This window comes from Alexandromys fortis, unplaced genomic scaffold (assembly GCF_014885135.2).
Source record: "Alexandromys fortis isolate MF-2015 unplaced genomic scaffold, M_Fortis_MF-2015_v1.1 scaffold_45, whole genome shotgun sequence".
In the NCBI taxonomy this organism is placed as follows: Eukaryota; Metazoa; Chordata; class Mammalia; order Rodentia; family Cricetidae; genus Alexandromys; species Alexandromys fortis.
This window is the reverse complement of record NW_026067926.1, coordinates 11,393,802-11,414,889: the sequence shown is the minus strand read 5'-3', so window position 1 is coordinate 11,414,889 and position 21,088 is coordinate 11,393,802. Positions and strand designations below refer to the sequence as shown.

The following is a 21,088-nucleotide window of genomic DNA, read 5'->3' as shown; positions in this document are numbered from 1 at the left end:
TACAGCACTTGGAAGGCAGAGGCAGGCAGATCTCTGAGTTCGAGAGCCTGGTCCAGAACAGTTAGTAGAGCTATGAAACAGAAAACCATGTCTCAAAAAGACAAAGCAAAACAAAACAAAAAAAAAAAAGAGAGAGGGAGTGAAAGAAATCTTAAATATGTGTAAGTGTAACACTATTGCTAACAAGTTCTAATTTTTTTTTTTTTTTCAAACAAGGTCTTGTTCCAGGCTGGCCTCAAACTTGAGATCTTGCATTCTCAGCTTCCCAAATGCCAATTCTCAGTTTTGAAAAAAAGCTTTAGCAGAGACAGATGGATCTCTGTGAGTTCGAGTTTCAGGACAATCAGAGCTGTAACACAGCTCTCAAAACCCCTGTCTTGAATTCCCCCCTCCCCCAGAGAGAGAGAGCTTTAGCAATTCCAATTATGCTACTGATTTTTATTTATGATAGTCAAATCAACGTTAGACCATTAACCCATCCGACAGGTCAGGGATAACTAGCTCATAGAGTGTCTTTTTGCTGGGTAGCTCAGACTGCCCCTGACCTTGAAATCTTTCTCTAAATGCTGACATTATAGATGTGTACCGCCAGTCCTGGTTCAAATAAAGTCACAGGGACTTGGTAAAAATGGATACTAGGACTAGAGCTCCAGTTCAGTGGACAGTGTTGGCCTGTCCTCATTAAGATCCTAGACACACAGCACACGCTTGCATGCGCGTGCACACACACGCCCACATATATCCCTCGATTCTATATAGCTAGTTATTTAATTAAAACAACAACAACAACAAAATCACACACGCACAGCAGGACCAGCCACTTCCTGATTACTATATTCTTAAGTAGCCAATTTAAATAACTTTTCAACTGAGCATGGTAGGACAGGCCTTTAATCTCAGCGCCTGGGAGAAAGCTTAGCAGGTGTCTATGAGTTTGAGGCAAGCTTGGTCTACATAGCTAGTTCAGGTCGACAAGGGTTACACAGTGAGACCCCCACCTAAAATGAACAACTAAACAACAAACAAGTCATATTACTGATACTATGTTACCTTATTAAGCTTGGATGCTAGGGGATCTGCAGCCTCTTTCCTTTGTGTATTACCCATTGCTGCCAACAAGCTCAGTTGAAACTGATCCTCCTTGCAGTTCATTTCATTCTTGGCAGTTAGTTGCATGAAGGAAATGGGGTCATCAGGTTGTACTGTTACATTCCTCTTCTCAGATTCTTTCTGTGTTGGAGAAGCAATACACGTCTTTTTATATGAAAAGAAATTTTTCACAGGGGCAGATTCATACACATACAGACTGAAAAAGCATAAAATTAAGGAAAAAAACAACTTATAAAGCATTTTATGGACTTATATATTCCTTACCTTTTGGGATAGTTTCTCTTCTTCAAGTTTGGCAGATAACATTTGGGAAAGAGACTGCCGGCATTCCTTATTAAAAATGTCATTCATTAAAGGTGAACATTCAGATAAGACCTTGAGGCACAGGGAAATTCGGTCTACATCATCATCAGTAATTGGCTTCTTAGGAAGAGAGGATTTTCCCAAATGAAGGATAGTTGCCATGAGCAACATAGCCTCAGCAACAAAAGACTACAAAAATAGAGAAATTGATTATTGCTATGATTCAACTGCAGTAAAGTCACTCAAACATAACTGTCAGACAATTCAAGAATTCACCAGAATTAAACCTGAAATTGCCTAGATTTTATTTCTCTTGTTATTCCCATATCCTTCTACCTGCTTTGTTCTGTCAGTTTTCTAAGGCTTCACTGACTCTTGGTTGAAAAATAGCAAGGACTTTGGAACAATTTCCTCTTTAAACACACCAAAAAAGCTGAAAGAATAATGCACTCCAGCAACTGCTGACTTTTTAACCACACCTGCTTTCTGTGTGTTCATGTTCATGTGGGTGGGTGCACACATGTGGAGGCAGAGGTCAACCTCAGGTGCTGTATCTTAGGTGTCATCTTGCTTTTTGAGACAGAGGGTGTCACTCTGAGACTTGGGGCTCACTGATTAGGCTAGGCCTGCTGGCCAACAAGCCTCCACTCAGATTATAATCAGTCACTGCACCTGACTTTCTACACGGGTGCTGGGGGCAGGACTCAGGTCCTCAGGTCTGTGTGATAAGCACTTTACTAAGCTAGCTCCCTAGTCCTCCATATTTGCTTTCTTATCAACTCATATACATACCTTTGGTTGGCCATATAAAAATAAGATTCTTTTTTTCATAAATATACTAGCAACTATTTACTAAGAATGAGGACAATTTCCTATAAAAACAAAGTATTGATTTCTTACTTGATACTGAACAAGGTCCAAATACTATACTCTGAATTCAAATAAATCTTCCTAAATCACTTTGAAATGTTTTTATCTTACTTTTAAGCCAGCATCAGCTTCACACATTTTATCAACTATTATTCTGTCTCTTTTACACTATATATCAGTTTCCTGTTTTTATTAACTTTTAATTGAATCTTTGTGAATTGTCTACCATGCACACCAATCACACTCATCTGTCCATCTGTATACACCTTCTGCCCTTGCAACCTCTCCCACAAATGAAAACAAAACAAAAATTAAAATTAAAAAATGCAAATTAAAGAAAACCAACATTTCACAATGGAAGCTATGGTTTGTCCCAGTATGTCACACAGTATACCCTTTTGCTCAAATAGCTTTACTTGCAAATGTTTGTTGCAATAAGTCTAGTTCCAGGCCTCTGGTTTCTGCTACATTATTAATACAGAATCTGTACCGGAATCCTCTTGGATATCCTGTTGTTCTGTGTCATGAAGATCTTGCAGCTTTGGGTCTGTAGGGCTGGTACCTCCATGAGCTCCAGAAATTCTTGGATCCATGCTATAAGGGCCAAAGAGGGGGACTTCCTCCCAGACCCTGGATTAGACACAAACCACACCCAAACACCTATTTCCAGAGAGAGAGATCCTTTATTAAGCAGGGAAGAGAAGATCTCTTCAGACGCAGCACGGGGAAGCCAATGCAAGCCCCTGGGCACAGCTCTCGCTGGTGGATGAGGAAGCAAAGGCACGCCCCGGGCACAGCTGTCGGTGGTCCTGGGTGTCGTCGCACCGTAGAACCGGGAAGCCAAGATGCAACCCAGGCGAGCCATCGGTGGTACTGGGTGTCGAGGCGCCGGCCATAGAACCGGGAAGCCAAGGCGCAACCCAGGCGAGCCGTCGGTGGTACTGGGTGTCGAGGCGCCAAGGCGCAACCCAGGCGAGCCGTTGGTGGTACTGGGTGTCGAGGCGCCGGCCGTAGAACCGGGAAGCCAAGGCGCAACTTAGGCGAGCCGTCGGTGGTACTGGGTGTTGAGGCGCCGGCAAGCCAAGGCGCAACCCAGGCGAGCCGTCAGTGGCACTGGGTGTCGAGGCGCCGGCTGTAGAACCAGGAAGCCAAGGCGCAACCCAGGCGAGCCGTCGGTGGTACTGGGTGTCGAGGCGCCAAGGCGCAACCCAGGCGAGCCGTCGGTGGTACTGGGTGTCGAGGCGCTAAGGCGCAACCCAGGCGAGCCGTCGGTGGTCCTAGGTATCGAGGCACCATAGAACCAGGAAGCCAAGGCGCGCCGTTGGGAGGCCCTGGGTGTCAGTCGCCCTCGCAGTAGCACTGGGGAGCCAAGGCGAGCTTCCGGCGCAGCCCTTGGTGGCCCTGGGTGTAGTCGCCAAGGCGAGCCCCGGCGCAGCCCTAGGAGAGACCCCGGCGCAGCCCTAGGAGAGACCCCAGCGCAGCCCTTGGTCGCCCTCACTGTAGCACCGGGAAGCCAAGGCAAGCCCCGGGGGCAGCCCCCAGTATCGTTGCTTCCTATCTCATCTCTTTGGGCGCAGCACCCGAACCCTACAGGGTGGTCCAGGTGCAGCCCTTGGTGGTCATCGGAGTCATCACTTCCTCACTTCCAGCCGAGGGGTCCCTCGTGTCTCGTTGCTTCCTCAGTGTCTCATCTCTTTTGGCGCAGCACCAGGACCCCAAAGACATGGCACATATGCATGTGGTACATATAAAGACAAGCAGGCCATATATAAACATAAATTAAACAAACATCTGGCCTGGGAAAGCACCGGCATAAAAGAAGGTAAAATAAGACTCCAAGTTTGTATCCTGCCTTCAGAAGAAGGAAAAGAGGTGGGAATGTTAAACCAATGTCTGAAAATACTATGACTAAAAATTTCCTAAATCTATGAGAACTGTAAACCCTAGATCCCAAAGCTTAATGAAGTATAGGGGGAACATAATGAAAACTACACTAAGCTATGAACAAATCAAACGTTAAAAATCCATGATAAGAATAATATAAAGCTGGGTGGTCATGGTGCACACCTTTAATCCCAGCACTTGGGAGGCAGAGGCAGGCAGAGATCCGAGTATGAGGCCAGCTTGGTCTACAGAGGAAGCTCAAGGCCAGCCAGGACTACTATACAGAGAAGCTCTGTTTCAAAAAACCAAATAAATAAATAAAAATAAAAAATAATTGACTTTTTGGTTTGAGACAGGGCTTCATTCACATAGCTAAGGCTGACCTCCAGCTCCCTCTCTAGGTGAAAACGATCTGGAATTCCAGATTCTCCTGTCTCCACTTCTCAGGTAACTGGGATTAAAGACAGGTGCCACCAAGCTCAGCTCAAATAACTGACTTATTTATGACAACGTATAAAGACAGTGTTACAGACACACACACACACACACACAAAATGTAGTTTAATTCAGCCTTAAGGAAGGAATCCTGATATAAAACATACGAACCATGAAGATATTAGGACAAGTGAAAGGACAGGTTTCCTAAATGATTTTTTCTAAATACTGTACCTAGAATAAGTAAATTTCTGTAGATAGCTGAGTTGGTCCTGTAGGTAAAAGCACTTGCTATACAAGCTTGACAACCCAAGTATGGATCTTCAGAACTCACATGAAAAGCTGGACACAGTGGTACAGGTCTAATCCCAGCACTCCTACCAGGAGATGCCAGGTAGAGGCAGGAGAATCCCTTTAAAGGCTGTGGACCAGCTAACCTGGGGCGTGCAATGCAATGGTAAACAACAAGAAAGGGCCTACCTCACACTTAAGGTTGTTTTTTGACCACCACATCCATGCCACAGAACACACAGGTATATCCTAACACTATACCACAAACACACACCTAAATATTTAAAAAATATAATATAATATAATATAAAAATGTGACTGGGGTCAGGAAGCAATGCAGAGTTACTGTTTACTGTATATAACATTTCCTTCTGGGATGATAAATAAAAGCACCAGGAGGGATGGTAGCCATGACTGCTTAACATGTGAATTTACTTATGGCCATTTAACTACACAATTAAAAATTGTTAAAATGGTAAGGTTCAGGCCATGTATCTTTTTACCAGAATCTTTAAACTCGGGAAAAAGAACTGTGGAAGGTGCTTGAATTTTGTCTTGTTCCCAGCTCTCAATATCTGATCATTTCTCATCTTGATCCAGAAAAAAATATTGGAAAAGGGATATTTATATTTTTCCTTTTCTCCCTGAGACCAAGGAAGGCTGGCTTTAAACAGATTTTCCCACCAAAGCCCTCTCAGTGATTTACAAGTATGTGTCACCACACTGGCAAAACTTATATTTTTCTAAAAAAAAAAAAAGAGGGTTATGAAGCAAAATAAGCCAAACTCAGAAAGATAAATATACTATGTTTTCTCTCAATATGGGACCAAAATTTAAAATGTATAGTGTGTGTGTGGGGGGGGGGTTATAAAACTGGAAAGAGAATCATGATAGGGGAGGAAAGACCGTAAGGGAAGGAGAAAAAGAACAGTGAAGGTCCTGTGACATGAAAGCAGAAGGGACACATTGCTTAGGAAAAGAACCAGCCAGAGGACAGACAGGGGGCACGAGGGAGGAGGGTTTGGTCGGGGGTATGTGAGGCAGTAAATTAGAATAAATATAATGACACCTATGAAATACAATAGTGAAGTCCACTACTTTGTATGCCAACTTAAGAAATTAATGTTTAAAAAGATTTGTTATTTACAACAAAATAATGATGTATCATAAAGTTTATAATGGATATGTGGGTATGAAATATAGGACAATATTGAAAAGGGTTGGTAGGGTTTGTAAAATGGAAGCACACTATTGTAAATGAGAACATATTCAGAACTTTCAGAAGCTGTAATTAGGTACCAACTATAGATGGGAACTATTTAAGAGATAGTTTAAAACAAAATAGGCAACAACAAAGACACTACAGAGAAAAAGCCACTACTATCACCAGCCAATGAGTAACCCTCGCCTACAGAACTGACTTCATAACCCCTCATCAGACTAAACATATTATTTGGATTACTTTGTCAATTTTATAGTCATGTTATACTACTGTGTCTGTTTCACCTACTAAGCCACAGCCTCTTTTATGACATGACTTTTAGCATTAACTTTGAGTTTTTCACTGTTTAATGGAGCAGACACTCAATAGTCAATTACTGGATAAATAAAGAATAAATGAACATACGTTTTGCTTTTTCTTCTCCTGAACCAACGCTACATAGCGTAATGCAATCTTGGTCAGAGTTGTGGCAAGGGAGGCAGCAACAAAGAAATCTCCATCCAGGAGGAACCCTCTCAAGGGTGGTCTGCAAAGAAGGAACAAACATGAAGCTCCAACAAATCCTAAAGCAGCTCATAGCTTTTGCATAAATGGTTCAGACACCTACTGTTTCTCTTTGGTGATGAGGACATCAGTTAAATCCCTCGTTAATTCTCAAAATGAAAAAGAAAAATAGCTAGCCAGGCAGTGGTGGCTCACGCCTTTAATCCCAACACCCAGGCAGAAGCAGGTGGATCTCTATGAGTTTAAGGCCAGCCTGGTCTGCAAGAACTAGATCCAGGACAGGTTCCAAAGCTACAGAGAAACCCCATCTCACTAACACTTTTCTCGAATAAGTCAACATTCCAAAGAAGAGAAAGAAAAGGATGTCTAATCAGAGACAGATCTCTGGAGTTAATAAGCTACTTCCAAGGGCCAGCTTCTCTGCCCATTCACAGTGCTGCTTACAGGGCTCTCTAGATCTGAAGTTGTTCTTCTTGAAGATGGAGACAGCACACACTCTCTCAAAGGGTTGCTGTCAAGACTATGACACAAACTACTTAGCAGCACATAAGGAATATTCAATAACATCGTACCCATCATTTTTCTCATCTTTTTATAAACACAGAGAGCAAAATAAAGACAAAAACCATCCAAATGCTACTTTATGGATTAGAAATGGACAATTTATACATCTGCCACTGCTCCAGTAGCAGAGCACGGATCCAGCACGTGAGCAGCCCTGGGCTCTATTTCAAGAGAGAAATGGACAATAAAGAAAAAGAAATGGGAAAAACTTCAAAATATCTTTCTGATACTGATAAGCAAACTAAACTTAAATAGCAAAATAGCATTTCCTATGTAAGTAAAATGGTTTTTGTTTTGTTCTGTTTTGCTTTTTGAGATAGGGTTTCTCTGTGTAGTCAGGGAACTCAATCTGTAGACCAGGCTGGCCTCAAACTCAGAGATCTGCCTGCCTCTGCCTCCTAAGTGCAGGATTAGAGGTGTGGGCCACCACTGCACAGCTGTAAACTAAGTTTTAATAGAATATTTACTTCACTGAAAATAAAAGAACAAAGCACTAAAATCACAGAGACAATTCATAGGGGAAACCTTATAAACATACCTTCTTTGAAAGACCTTAAATGGCAAACACTTGCACTTAAGCATCAAGAACTATTAAGAGAAAGAAACCCCAAGAATAACAGTACAGCAGTTAAGTGGGCAGAGCATGGATGCTGTTACCTGTCTTCTTCTTTCTTGGTAGGTCTAGAGCTGCTGAGGGCACTCTGAGTTGCATAGGTGCCCATCTCTGTAACCAATTTCTGAACTGGCCCAACAGTAATTTCCTCTTCAGGCTTTAACTCACCAGCTTCTTTCTTTATTTCTGACTCTACAATTGGGATCTAAAAGCCAATTGAAAACTTGATTTAATAGTATCAGCAGTAAAGTTACATTGAAATAGTTGATCAACTTTCTATAGAAGACATTCTCCTGAGGGAATGTAGCACTCTGCTCTCCGTTTTCTTTCCTTTCCAGGATAGTGTAGCAGAACAAACTTTAGAGCTGATGACTCTGATCTGAATTGCCACACAACCACTTCCTACTTATATGATGCTGGATAACATAATGAAATAATTTTGAGCGTCATTTTTTAATCTTAATGGGGAATCTGAATTCTTTCTGAATAACTCCTTAGTAGAGAAACGCATATGACAGTGTTTAGCAAAGTAGGTGTGCACTGGGCCTTATTCATTTCTTTCCCTGAAATATGAATCTACACAACACTTATCCTTTTAAAATGAAAAGTATAAATAACGTCACCAACCATCCTTTTAGCTGATCAAAGGGCTATGATAGTTTTTTTTTTTAACACTTTACCTTAAATTTCTCATGTAGGTAAGAACTCTAAGAGTCTTTAAATTATAACTTATTTTACTTTAGAGATTTTAACAGGCTATTAAGGAACTTAAAGTGAAGGTCTCAGAGCTAGAGCTAATTACTAACAGTAATTAGTAAGAGAACCCAAATTTCTTGACAAAGTAGTCCATTGTTCTTTGTATTCTATCATTGTTGCGGGAGGTCTTTCTGCTCCTCCAACCAATAGCTGCTGAGATACCAGCCCATTGGGGCGTGGTCTCTCTCCCTTTAAAAAAGCAGCTACTTCCCTCCTCTCTCTTCACTTCCTGCTCCGCTGGCTGGCGACTAGACTCCCTTCCTGGTTGCACAGAGGGCTGTTGTCTGGGACGGTGATCTGTAAGTTTTTAATTCCAAACTGGTGTGGCATTGTTTGTGACTTCATCTCATGAATTTGTTTTGGTGAAAAATGTTCCAGTATCAGTAAACAAACAGTTTAAAGTTAGCCTTGCTCTGAGACATTCTTTCCAAACACATCAGCAACAGTAGAATTTACCAGCTGCTGCCAGGCATGGTGATGCACATCTTTAATCCCCACACCCACAAAGCAGAGGCAGGTAGATCAGTGGATCTTTCAGCTCAAAACCAGTCTACTCTATACAGTGAGTTTCAGTCCAGCCAGGGTTACTTGGTGAGACCTTGTCTCAACAACAACAATAACAACAACAAAAGGAGTAGCTGCACAGACCATTCTGTTCAAACAAGATCTCACCCAAAGGTAAATAAACAATGTGAACAGGTATTATCATGGAGGCAGAGAGCACTTCTAGTTTTCCACAGCTCCTGAGGCTTATTTATCTGGATAATTAAAATAAAAATTTCTGTGTTCTTTAGCCCAAATACTATTCAACAAAAACACAAAAGTGAACAATCACATAAATGTCAATTGCTGTTTTTTGTTTGTTTGTTTGTTTATGCTAAGCACTGAACCAGGAATGAATGCACTCTACCAATAAGCTACACTGCTAGCCCAGCAGGGTTTTCTAAAACACAAACCAAAACACAAAGTAGAATTTACTTAAGTAAGCACGTACCTCCCCAAGGGACCTGCGGACCTCAGTCATCACACTCTGAATGTCTTCCTTTGTACTACAGTATTCTCCCAGGATCCACAATGCTCCTCGATAAATCCTAGAAAAATAATACAAGATCTGAAATATAGACCTGGGAACAAACCTTGATGCAGAAATGGTTCTCGGTGAATTTAAGCTAATGCAAGAAAACGGGACTTTGTATTTTGATGGAGGAGAGTTTTAGAAAGACTGTAACAAACAGGAAGCTTTGTTTTCCTCCAGAAATCACAAGAAAAAGAGCTATTCTCATCTACTGTATTAGACACATCCTAAAGTCAGTGAGTGAAGCAGTAAAAGTACCAAAAAATGTTTCCCATAGCCTTCATTCAGGAACAATTAAAACAAACTTAGCTTTATGAGAAATGTATTATTTGTTTTAAATTCATTACACTTTTTATCTGTAATCACTTCAAGAGAAAAGTGTCAAGCAGAATGAGAGGAACAACAAGCTAGGGTGGGTTAGCTCACTGGCATGGTGCTTACCTAAGACGTACAGGGGCTGGATTTGATCCCCAGCATAAAAAATAAAGGAAGCAATCACAACCAGTTGTGTTAGGTACACATTTGCAATAGAGGCACTCAGGAGGCTGAGGTGGAGGCCAACCTAGGCTATACAACAGTGCCCTGTCACAAGAACAAAACAATTCCTCCATCCCAAAATGTTAACAAAGACAGCAATAATTTTCCATTTTAAAATGTTAAACTGAGCCGGGCAGTGGTGGTGCACGCCTTTAATCCCAGCACTCGGGAGGCAGAGGCAGGCAGATCTTTGTGAGTTCGAGGCCAGCCTGGTCTACAAGAGCTAGTTCCAGGACAGGCTCCAAAGCTACAGAGAAACTCTGTCTCAAAAAACCAAAAAAATAAAATAAATAAATAAAATGTTAAACTGGATGAAATTTTGGCTATCCTTTTCTCTAAGATTTTAACTGATTTTATTCAGAAAAATAAAATCAATCTCAGAAACTAAAGCTCCAGAAGATTATAACTTTTTCTCATAAATGGGACATATCTTACTACTTTCATACATATAAACAGACATACATAATATGTGTATACGTGTGCATATGTATGTATGTATCTCAGTCACTTTCACATTATTGAACCAATATTGCACTGGTCTCATCCTATTTATCTAAGTTTACATAACACAGATCTCTTATGGTTTATCCATTAAATGCAGTAAGAAGCAAAGTTGTATTTAACAACCCTTTCTCATTAACAAAGGCTATCTGAATTTAACATACTGTCAAGATTCAGGATGTGGTTTATATTTTCAATAAATGTTAAGGGTGACATAAATAATAGGAATCCAAAAGAAGATTTTAAGTATACCACTTCAAAAATATGCTTCTTTGTCACTCTGGGGTTCACAAGGATTTAGATGTAATCAGAATAAGAGAAACCTAGTAAAAACAGTCCTATACATTATGATGGGGATGATGATGTGCAGAAGTTTTTTATTTTCTACTGAAAGATTCGAGATGCTCAACTTTACACTTAAATGTATTTTAAACTTACTTGACAGACTTAATGGCATGGAAGACTTCCAGCATCTTCTCAACAATCAGCATTCTCAGGTTGTCAAAGCGCTGAATAGCTTCGCGAACAAACTCCAAGACATCAGCAGCTGCTGCTTCATTACTGTCACTGAGAAACTCCATGAGCTAACAGAAGAAACAAGACAAATAGTTACATAGGAAACCAGAAAGTTAGGTAAAGTCAGAAATAACTAATGAACAAAGAATAAAAGACTCAACATCCCTGTGTGCAGCAAAGATTCTGATGAAGATTAAACCAAAGAAATCTGAGCTCTCACCCTAGTTAATATGGGGATACACATAAACATCGGAAATAGACAGTAAAATTTTTGTTATCTCAGACAGTTGCAATTTCAGAAGATAAGATGTAAAGTAACTCAAAAAGAAAAATAGAAACATCTAGAGAACCTTACAGGTAAGATGATAAGAACTACACACCACAGGAATAACATTTGCAGCCATGTCTGGAAAGCGGACAGAGCAGGAATGCAGAGTCCGCACGAGGAGCTGTCGGTATTTGTCAGTGTCTTCATGCTCAGAAACATTATTTGTTTTAATTACTTCCTTCTTCAAGACAATCACCAACTGGGGGGAAAGCAAAAGCAAAGGAGAATTATGTATGTTTGAGCCACTTCCACGCAGTGTCACTAAGTGTTCTCTTTTACCTCTTCAACATTCCTAGAGGAGACCAGATCCAGTGCCAACTGCAGCGTTTTCTTACGCACTTCTAAGTCTGGTGTACTCAGTACTCTGAGGATGTCCATGACAAGATCCTGAAAAAGAACAAAAACTATAGAGTGACACCAGGCTTTTTCTTCATAAGAAAAATATCCTAATTGCACCATAGTGCTTTCTGCCCTTCATCAGTCCAATCCTCTGATTAAGAATGAAATTACTAGTGTTGACTGGAAGATAATGAGACATAGTGTAATAACATCACATATGATGTAGCCAAGCTGACAATATATACTTTGGCTCTACCAAGTTTTAGATCCAACTGGTTTCATGAAAAATACAAGAGTCAGAGGAACAAGTTAGAGAAATAACCAGTGATACCCAGGAGGAAGAACATTTTACAGGAAAGCTGGTTTAGTTCATCTTCAACAAATCAATGTCATGTAAAAACCTAAAAGGAAATGGTGATTTAAGAGCTACACCTGGGCTGGAGAGATGGCTCAGAGGTTAAGAGCACAGGCTGCTCTTCCAAAGGTCTTAAGTTCAGTTCCCAGCAACCACATGATGGCTCACAATCATCTATAATGAGATCTGGTGCCCTCTTCTGGCCTGCAGGCATAGATGCAACCAGAACATTATATGCATAATAACCAAATAAAAAAAATTAAAATAAAATAAAAAAAAAGAAAAGAAAAAGAGTTACACCTCAGCACCTTGGTTACCCAAAATTTACACTGCCAGGCTTCAAGTTCCAGGTTAGGTTACCTACAGTGGCAAGGCTTGAGGATAGTCTAATTATAAAGGATAACAATATTTACCTGGAGGACTCGTTCATGAGCAGGATGCTCTTTTAATTCTACCAATCGGTCCAGAACTATGAGCTTTACATTGTTATCACTCTCCTTAATAATTAAATCAATGTAACACTGAGCAGCAGCCTATAGAAAAAAGAAATGCATTCTGAAAATTCAAATAGTATGAAAATAAGAACTGCCTCTCCCCCCGCCTCCCAGGACACTAAGAATCTAAAATACAGTCAGCAGCCTTTGCACTAATATTTATGTATTTTATTTAGAGAAATATGCATTGCATGTCTTATTATTTATAATAAGCCTCAGTGTTACTCTAGACTACAAGGCATTGGAAAGATTACAAAGTAAAGGATGGAAAGGAGCTGCCATGGGTAGAAATGCTGATGGACTGTAACCAAGGAAACAGGAGAGGAGGACAGCAAATCTGAGCATGGCTATTAAATACCTTTCACTTCAAGGATAAAATTTAATACATTTTTGTATCTTTATTACAGTGTTAAAAAACAATAATGTAAAGATAACCTGAGTGAAGAAATATTTTAGCATATATTTAAAACTATTTAGGAAGTAGTGCTGGTAACTGAACCCAGGGCCTTGAACGTCCCAATCAAGAGCTTTAATAACTGAGTTACATTCCTAGTGGCCTACTTTCATTTTTACATAAGATTTTTAAAGGTACAATGGTTTGTAGAATGATCAAGTTCAAAAATCAAAGAAAAAATTAGTCAATCTAGAAAAGTTTCCAATTGTCAAAGCTGGAACAACTTGAACAAAAAAAATAATAACAGTGGATTATTATCTATGAAATAAATTATTCATACTGATATAAATGAAAAAAGGAAGGGAAAGTCAGCACTTCCTTACATGGGAATTCCATAGTAACTGTACAATGAGGTACTACAAAACACCCCTTATAGAGTATCTAGTAATAACTGTTGCTGAGAAAAATCTACTTATTGGTGTTAAAATTAGTGGATACCAATCTGAAGAGTGACAGGGCACCTAACACTGTCAGAGCACCTCGAATATATTTTGAATATAAAGAGAAAAATCAGAACAGGGAATCAGCACTTGACCTAACTGATCATGAATAAGGTATATAGATCCTACGTACTAAGAACATGCTACACAGAAGATCAGTTTTGTGGCATTCTTCCCCAAATGCTTAATTGCAGTGATTATGAGAAAACATGAGATGAACTCAAGGTCTGGAATCTCTTATAAACAAACTAGTATACTTTATGAAGGCATAAAAAATAAGGAAAGTCGAAGAACCCTTACAGATTAGAGGAGACACAGCAGACAACAAAATAAACTGTGGAATCCTAGAGTGATCATGAAACAGAAAGGGGCATTAATGGAAAAACTAAAGAAAAATTTCAACAAAATCTATTTAGTTTATTTGACAATACTATTTCAATGTTAATTTAGTTTTGATAATTATATGATGATTACATATGACCATTATAGGATGCTAGAAGAGGAATGTATGGGAATTCTGTCCTATTTCTGTGATTTCCCTATAAGTTTAAAATTATTTCTAAATAAAAAGTATTTTAAGTATTAATGGGTAAAACAGTAAATTCAACAATTTATATCAGCTGGCTTTCTAGAGTAATAATTCTCTGAATATATTAAAGTTTTTTGATAGTCTTGATGGAATGAACAAAAGAAAAAAAAAAGCCTTTTTTTTTTTTCCAAGACAGGGTTTCTCTGTAGCTTTGGAGCCTGTCTTGGAACTAGCTATTGTAGACCAGGCTGGTCTCGAACTCACAGAGATCCACCTGCCTCTGTCTCCCGAGTGCAAGCATACATGGAAGCAAGCATGCATGCAAGCATACATGGAAGGAATGTTGTATATATAATAAATAAATAAATCTTAAAAAAAAAAGAAGTCATCATTATAGATCAGTGAAACTATTTTTTAGGTGTGTGGTTTAGCTGGAATAGGTGTGGCCTTGGAGGAAGTGTATCACTGTGGGGTGAACTTTGAGGTCTTCTTTATTCAAGTTTTGCTAAGTGTGACACTCAGACCACTTCCTGTTGCCTAGAGGTCAAGATGTAGGACTCTCACCTTCTTCTCCAGCTCCATGTCTGCCTGCATGTCATCATGTATCATGATAATGGACTAAACCTCTACAATGTAAGGCACCCCAATTAAATGTTTTTCCTTTATAAGAGTTGCTATGGTCACGGTGTCTCTTCACGGCAATAGAAACCCTAACATACAGTTATTCTCCATCTCTTTCTCTCTTTTTACATACATGTGTGAAAACAGGAAGAAAAGGCTGAATTATGTAAGGAGGCAAATCACCTTACAAACTCTGTAGTCTGCTCTAAGGCATGTCCTCTCTGTGGCCTGAGAGCAGGGCAGTTATGTTACCCAGCACAAAACTGTACTTATTTAAAGCAGAGTATGAGTGTGTTGGGGGGTATTGATTTTTTCCCCCTCTAACTCAGATGTATGGGTCTCAAGCAGGAACTTTGTAGATGTTGTGTTAATGATGTCATAGGCTGGACATACGGGCACAAGTATATCAAGCAACTGCACAATGAACTACAGTGTCATTAAATTATGATGGATAAGACAGGATATTGAGCATCTAATCCTCAAAGTACCTTTATTGCAGTTGGTGCACTTGACAGTGTCACCAATGTCCCAGCAGCTTCATATTTTACAGCAGGGCTAGATGATTGCAGTAAGTTATAGATACAGCGAATGAAACGGGCCCTTTCTGATGGATTAGCATGACAGACCTGGGAAAATAAAGCATTTAGGCTTAAGTTGATTTCAAGAACATTATCCACATAAAATATAATATGAAAGCTATGATTAATCTTTCAAAGATATACAAAAATACCAGCCAACACTATGTGAGATGTAACAAACACTGATGTTTTCAGAAATAACTGTCACAGGAGCTGACAAGATGGCTCAAAAGGTAAAGGTGTCTGTGGAGCAAGCTGGCGACGTGAGTTAGACCCCTGGAACTCATACAGAGAGAGAGAGCAGCTCCTATGCCACAAAGTTATCCTCTAACCTCCACAGGAATGCTATGACATGTGTCTACACAAAGAAATTAAAAAGTAAATTAAAGTAACTGTCATAGCTACTCATGCATCTTATCATAGCTACTCATCTCATCATAATTTACATTTCACTGCTTCACATAAGGTCTTCAGTTGGCTTATAAGAGATTTTTATATTTTAAACAAGTGAGAGAAAAGTTAGAGAAATTCACCATTCTACTAATGTAAATGACCTGAAAGACCCTTACATTTTATCTCAAGTTTTTTTTTTTTTTTTTCAAGACAGGGTTTCTCTGTAGCTTTGGAGCCTGTCCTGGAACTAGCTCTTGTAGACCAGGCTGGCCTCGAACTCACAGAGATCCACCTGCCTCTGCCTCCCAAGTGCTGGGATTAAAGGCGTGCGCCACCATTGCCCAGCATTTTATCTCAATTTTTATTCTGGATACCAAGCCAAAAAAGAAACATGCTGATAGTAGTAGTAGTGGACACCTGTAATCCCAGCCCTCAGAAAGCTAATGAAGGACTGTGACTATGAGCGCAACCCGGATGATATTTACCTATTACTATGACATCAACTCTTTCAAAGACACTGCACACTAGAGTGCAGTCAAGGCAGGAGTTCAAGGCTAGGCTGGGTTGCACAGTCAACCGTTACAAAACCCCAATAACAAAAAGGCTGCCAATGAAGTGCTGATCCTCTCCCTAGTTTTAACGGTACTGAGAGCAAATCCAGGGAGTGTGTGGGCCAGGCAGTGTTCTACAAGTTCTTTGGTTTAAGCCTCAGGGCTTCCTACAGTGTCCTCTGAGAACTACCTCAGGGTTTCATGAGAATCCCCCCAACCCCGCTTTTTTTTTCCAAGACAGGGTTTCTCTGAAGCTTTTTGGAAGTCCTGGAACTTACCTTTTTATTTATTTAAATTATTTATTATGTACACAGTGTTCTACCTGCATGTATGCTTGCATGCCAGAAGAGGGCACCAGGGCTCATTATAGATGGTTGTGAGCCACCATGTGGCTGCTGGGAATTGAACTCAGGACCTCTGGAAGAGCAGCCAGTGTTCTTAACCTCTGAGCCATCTCTCTAGCCCCCACTTTTGTCTTTAAAGGGCAGTAGTCCCCCAAAAATTTTCACTAGGCTTCGCCTCCTATGTTCCAACACTTCTATACCGACACACAGAGACCCAATACTTTTGGGGACACACTCAAACCATATCCAAACCACAGCACCAAGTTTAATTATTTCTTGTACTTGATTCATATTGAGAGAGGTATGTCCTTTATATTCTACTTAACCCAGAGCCACTTTGGGGTTATTAGCTGGTAATATTATAAAATATTGATAATATTATTGGAAAAGTAATACTGAGAGATTTGCTCACCACAGGATTGCCACAAACCTTAAAACATCAAAAAAAAAAAAAAAAAAAAAAAAACATCAACACTCCCAAATGTTTCTGAAGCATGGTAAGGAGATTATTTTAGGTTTCTCTTCATTTAAAATTAAAAATATTTTTTCAAAAAAAAAATGATGTGTATCTGTGTCCATGATGTGGGGAACAAGGGGTTGTAGATGCATGTGTGCATAGTATCTAGTTCTCTCCTCCACCTTTATGTGGGTTCTGGGGATGAAACTGAGGACACCAGGCTTGTGCCTCAAGTACCTTTGCCAGTTGAGCCACTTCACTGTCCCTGTCTAATCACTCTTAAAAATAAGGCCATGTATAGAGTTTATTAATTTTTACTTTTTCAAAGCAGTTCGATATATTATAAAGAAAAATTTTGCATTTTATTCTAAAGCTTAATTCATAATCCACTCAATGGCTGGGTAGTATACAATGTATTTTTTGAGCTATACTGACTAATTTCTTGTAGAGGTTTAAAAATAGAAGCAAGCACTTGGGAAACATAATAAAGTTAATTAAAAAATGCTTTAAGAAGGCATAAATTAAGTTATTCAATAATATTTCTATTATTAAAATATCATTATTGGGGACAAGGAGATGGCTATGTTGGTTAAGACACGTGCCATGAAGTCTGATGATCTGAGTCCTATCCCTGGGACCCACACAGTGGAAAGAGAAAACTGACTCTCAAAAGTTATCCTGAGCCGGGTGGTGGGGCGCACTCCTTTAATCCCAGCACTCGGGAGGCAGAGGCAGGTGGATCTCTGTAAGTTCGAGGCCAGTGCCAGGACAGGCTCCAAAGCTACAGAGAAACTCTGTCTCGAAAAAAAAAAAAAAAAAAAAAAAAAAAAAAAAAAAAAAAAAAAGTTATCCTGAGGCACGCCACCAATCACAATAAATACATATATACAATATCAAATAAAAATTATGATAGCAATTAAAGAATATTCCAGAATAAGACTATTTACTTTTGTCTTAAGCTGTTAAATTTATTTACACATCATAAATTATCATTCTTACCTTATATATTAGTTCAACAATAACCAACTGTAGAATGTCTCCAAATGTCTGAACTTGATCAATACATGTACTTAAATAATCCAAAGCTCGATCCTAAAAAATAAGAATACATTTATCATAATCTTCATTTAGTGTAATGAATACAACTTTAGAAATATTACCCCAAATATAAAACTAATGAAGAAACTGGGCAAAAAGGAATTACTGAAGGGAGGGAAGTAAAAAAAAACCTAAGAAAAAAGCTGACACAAATGTACATCAGGAAATTAAAAAATTTGTCAGATGGTGGTGGCATGTGCCTTTAATCCTTCCACTTGGGAGGCAGAGGCAGGCGGATCTCAGTGAGTTCGAGGCCAGCTTGGTCTACAAAGTAAGTTCCAGGACAGCCAGGGCTATACAGAGAAACCCTGTCATGAAAAACAAACAAACAAACAAACAAAAAGCAAAAAAATTTCTGGAATAGGCCACATATGTATTACCTGAATTTTTATTTTAATTTAAGTATGTATTTATAGGGCATTGGATCCTATGGGACTACAGTTATAGGTGGTTGTGAGCAGCCATAGGGGTGCTGGGAATTGAACCCAGGACCTCTAGGCAAGCAGTCAGTGCTCTTAACCACTGAGCCATTTCTCCAGCTCCTGTACTATCTGAATTTCTTTAGCAGGTAAATCTAGGGGGAAATACTAGTCCTACATCTCAGGATACTCACATAATTGAAGTAAATTAGCCATTTAAGTGTGTAGTTCTTTCTAAATCAGGTGTGGTGGCACATGCCTGTAATCCCAGCACCTGAGGCAGAGGCAGAAGAATTGCTGCAAATTTGGGGCCAGCCTGATCTACATAGCAAGTACTATGTAGGGAAATTCTGTCACAAAACCCCAAAATGAATAAAGAGCATAGCTATATTCCTATTACTGAGATCCAAAAGAAAAATCTCCCAAGCAGCCTCATGACCAAGACAGCATACACACAAAACTATGACCTTAAAAATCTCTTCAGTAAAAATATTAATACTTTTTTTTTTTTTTTAAGAGATAGGGTTTCTCTGTGTAGCCCTGGCTAACTTGGAATTTGGTCTGTAGACCTCAAACCACAGTACTCCAAACCAACCTACAAATTAAAAACATGCTACATGCTGAGGCTAAGCATAGCGGCACATGCCTTTTATCCTAGTACCTGGGAGGCAGAAGTAAGTAGATTTCTGTGAGTTTAAGGCTAGCCTGGTTCTAGGACAGCCAGAGCTACATAGTAAGACCCTGCTTCAAAAAAAAAAAAAAAACAATAAAAAAAAGAAAACATGCCAAGGACCTTGCAGCATTTTCAATTTTCATTTTACTATAGAAAGAAAGTATTTTAGGCACATTACCTGATCTGCATGAATTAACATCATAAATGCATTTCTTTTGCAGCTTGCATCCTTCTCATTTACCAGGAAATCATGGATCAGTTCAGGAGCATCAGGTATAAGATGTTCAAAATTTCTTTAAACAAAACAAATAACATCCAGAGTAAATAAAAACCCACTTTCTATTTTAGTTACTTTACAGACATTACCAACATTAAAACTTAACTCCATAACACAATTCTTTTTAGAACCGTACATCAATTAGAAGTGGGAGAAGAAATCACAGACTAAAACTTTATCTATTGAATTAACAAATTATTTTCTAGTTTAGTCAGATAAAAATGGATTTAATTAATACATATTCTATTAACTGATGTCAAATGACTGTCTTTAGGACTATAGTATCAATCTTCACAGTATTACAACTTTTCTTAAGAAATATATAGTGAATAAAAGTTTGTTTTTAGCTGGGCAGTAGTGGTGCACACCTTTAATCCCAGCACTCAGGCAGAGGCAGAGGCAGGCGGATCTCTGTGAGTTCGAGGCCAGCCTGGTCTACAAGAGCTAGTTCCAGGACAGGTTCTAAAACTACAACGAAACCCTCTCTTGAAAAACCAAAAAAAAAAAAAAACAAAAACCACAACAAACGAGTTTCATTATTTACTAACACTTCTTTAGAAACGTAAAAGCATTTGTAGTATGCAGAGTGATAAATATTAACATAAAAGAATGCTATTTAGGAGCAGGAGAGACAGGTCAGTGTGGCTGCTCTCCCAGAGGACATACATAGATCCTATTCCCAGCACCTACACAGTAACTCACAACTGTCTATAACTCCATTTTCAGAGTATTTCAAGCCTTCTTCTGCCATTCTTGAGCACTAGGTACATGAGTGGTGCACATACATAAATGCAGGCAAAACACCTACATACATTAAACAAAACGTAATCATTTTAAAAAGGAATATGTAATAAAGTATATATCATAATGGAATCTATTATCATAGTTCTAGAAATTCCTAACTGCATCATACAGCCTGGTTGCTGATCAAATTTTCAATTGTCTTCTGTCTCCATTTTTATGAGCCCTGTAAATTTCTAAAATATACATAGTGCCTCTGGTAACATTTAAGAATTCAGTTACATTATCAACAAAATATCACTCTGTCAACAGAGATCATAACATTAAGATAAATGTAATTGTGTTTCAGCCAAGTAATATATTAAAGTACAAAGATGCTTATAAAAATATGCCACGGGGGGGCTGGAGAGATGGCTCAGAGGTTAAGAGCACTGACTGCTCTTCCAGAGGTCCTGAGTTCAATTCCCAGCAACCACATGGTGGCTCACAGCCATCTGTAATGAGATCTGGTGCCCTCTTCTGACATGCAAACATACATAGAAGGAATGCTGTATATATAACAAATAAATCTTTAAAAAAATATGCCATGGGTTTTAGAGATAGCTTAGATGGTAAAGTCCTTACAGACCTAAATTCCATCCCTAGAGCCTACATTTAAAAACAAAGAAAAAAACCAAGCTGGGCATGATGGTACATGCCTTTAATCCCAGTACTCTGTGAGGCAAAGGAAGGCAGAGCTCTCTGTGAGTTTGAGGCCAGCCAGGTCTACAAAGGGAGTTCCAGGATCACCAAAGCTCTTAAACAGAGAAATCCTGT

General features: G+C 39.2%; 2 protein-coding genes across 6 annotated transcripts in view; both read right to left on the bottom strand.

Moving 5' to 3' along the window:
- Positions 1-21,088, bottom strand: part of Cyp2r1 (cytochrome P450 family 2 subfamily R member 1) — a 700,872-nt gene that overhangs the window by 364,707 nt on the left and 315,077 nt on the right. The gene's annotated exons all lie outside the window — the stretch shown is intronic.
- Positions 1-21,088, bottom strand: part of Copb1 (COPI coat complex subunit beta 1) — a 38,329-nt gene that overhangs the window by 7,636 nt on the left and 9,605 nt on the right. Inside the window, exons 5-16 of the mRNA XM_050143161.1 lie at positions 19,433-19,547; positions 18,064-18,156; positions 15,230-15,367; positions 12,617-12,736; positions 11,789-11,896; positions 11,562-11,708; positions 11,104-11,249; positions 9,547-9,643; positions 7,841-8,001; positions 6,521-6,641; positions 1,375-1,602; positions 1,051-1,230 (exon numbers count right to left, since the gene is read on the bottom strand). Coding sequence (XP_049999118.1) covers positions 1,051-1,230; positions 1,375-1,602; positions 6,521-6,641; positions 7,841-8,001; positions 9,547-9,643; positions 11,104-11,249; positions 11,562-11,708; positions 11,789-11,896; positions 12,617-12,736; positions 15,230-15,367; positions 18,064-18,156; positions 19,433-19,547 — 1,654 coding nt within the window. The remainder of the gene's footprint in view (positions 1-1,050; positions 1,231-1,374; positions 1,603-6,520; positions 6,642-7,840; positions 8,002-9,546; positions 9,644-11,103; positions 11,250-11,561; positions 11,709-11,788; positions 11,897-12,616; positions 12,737-15,229; positions 15,368-18,063; positions 18,157-19,432; positions 19,548-21,088) is intronic.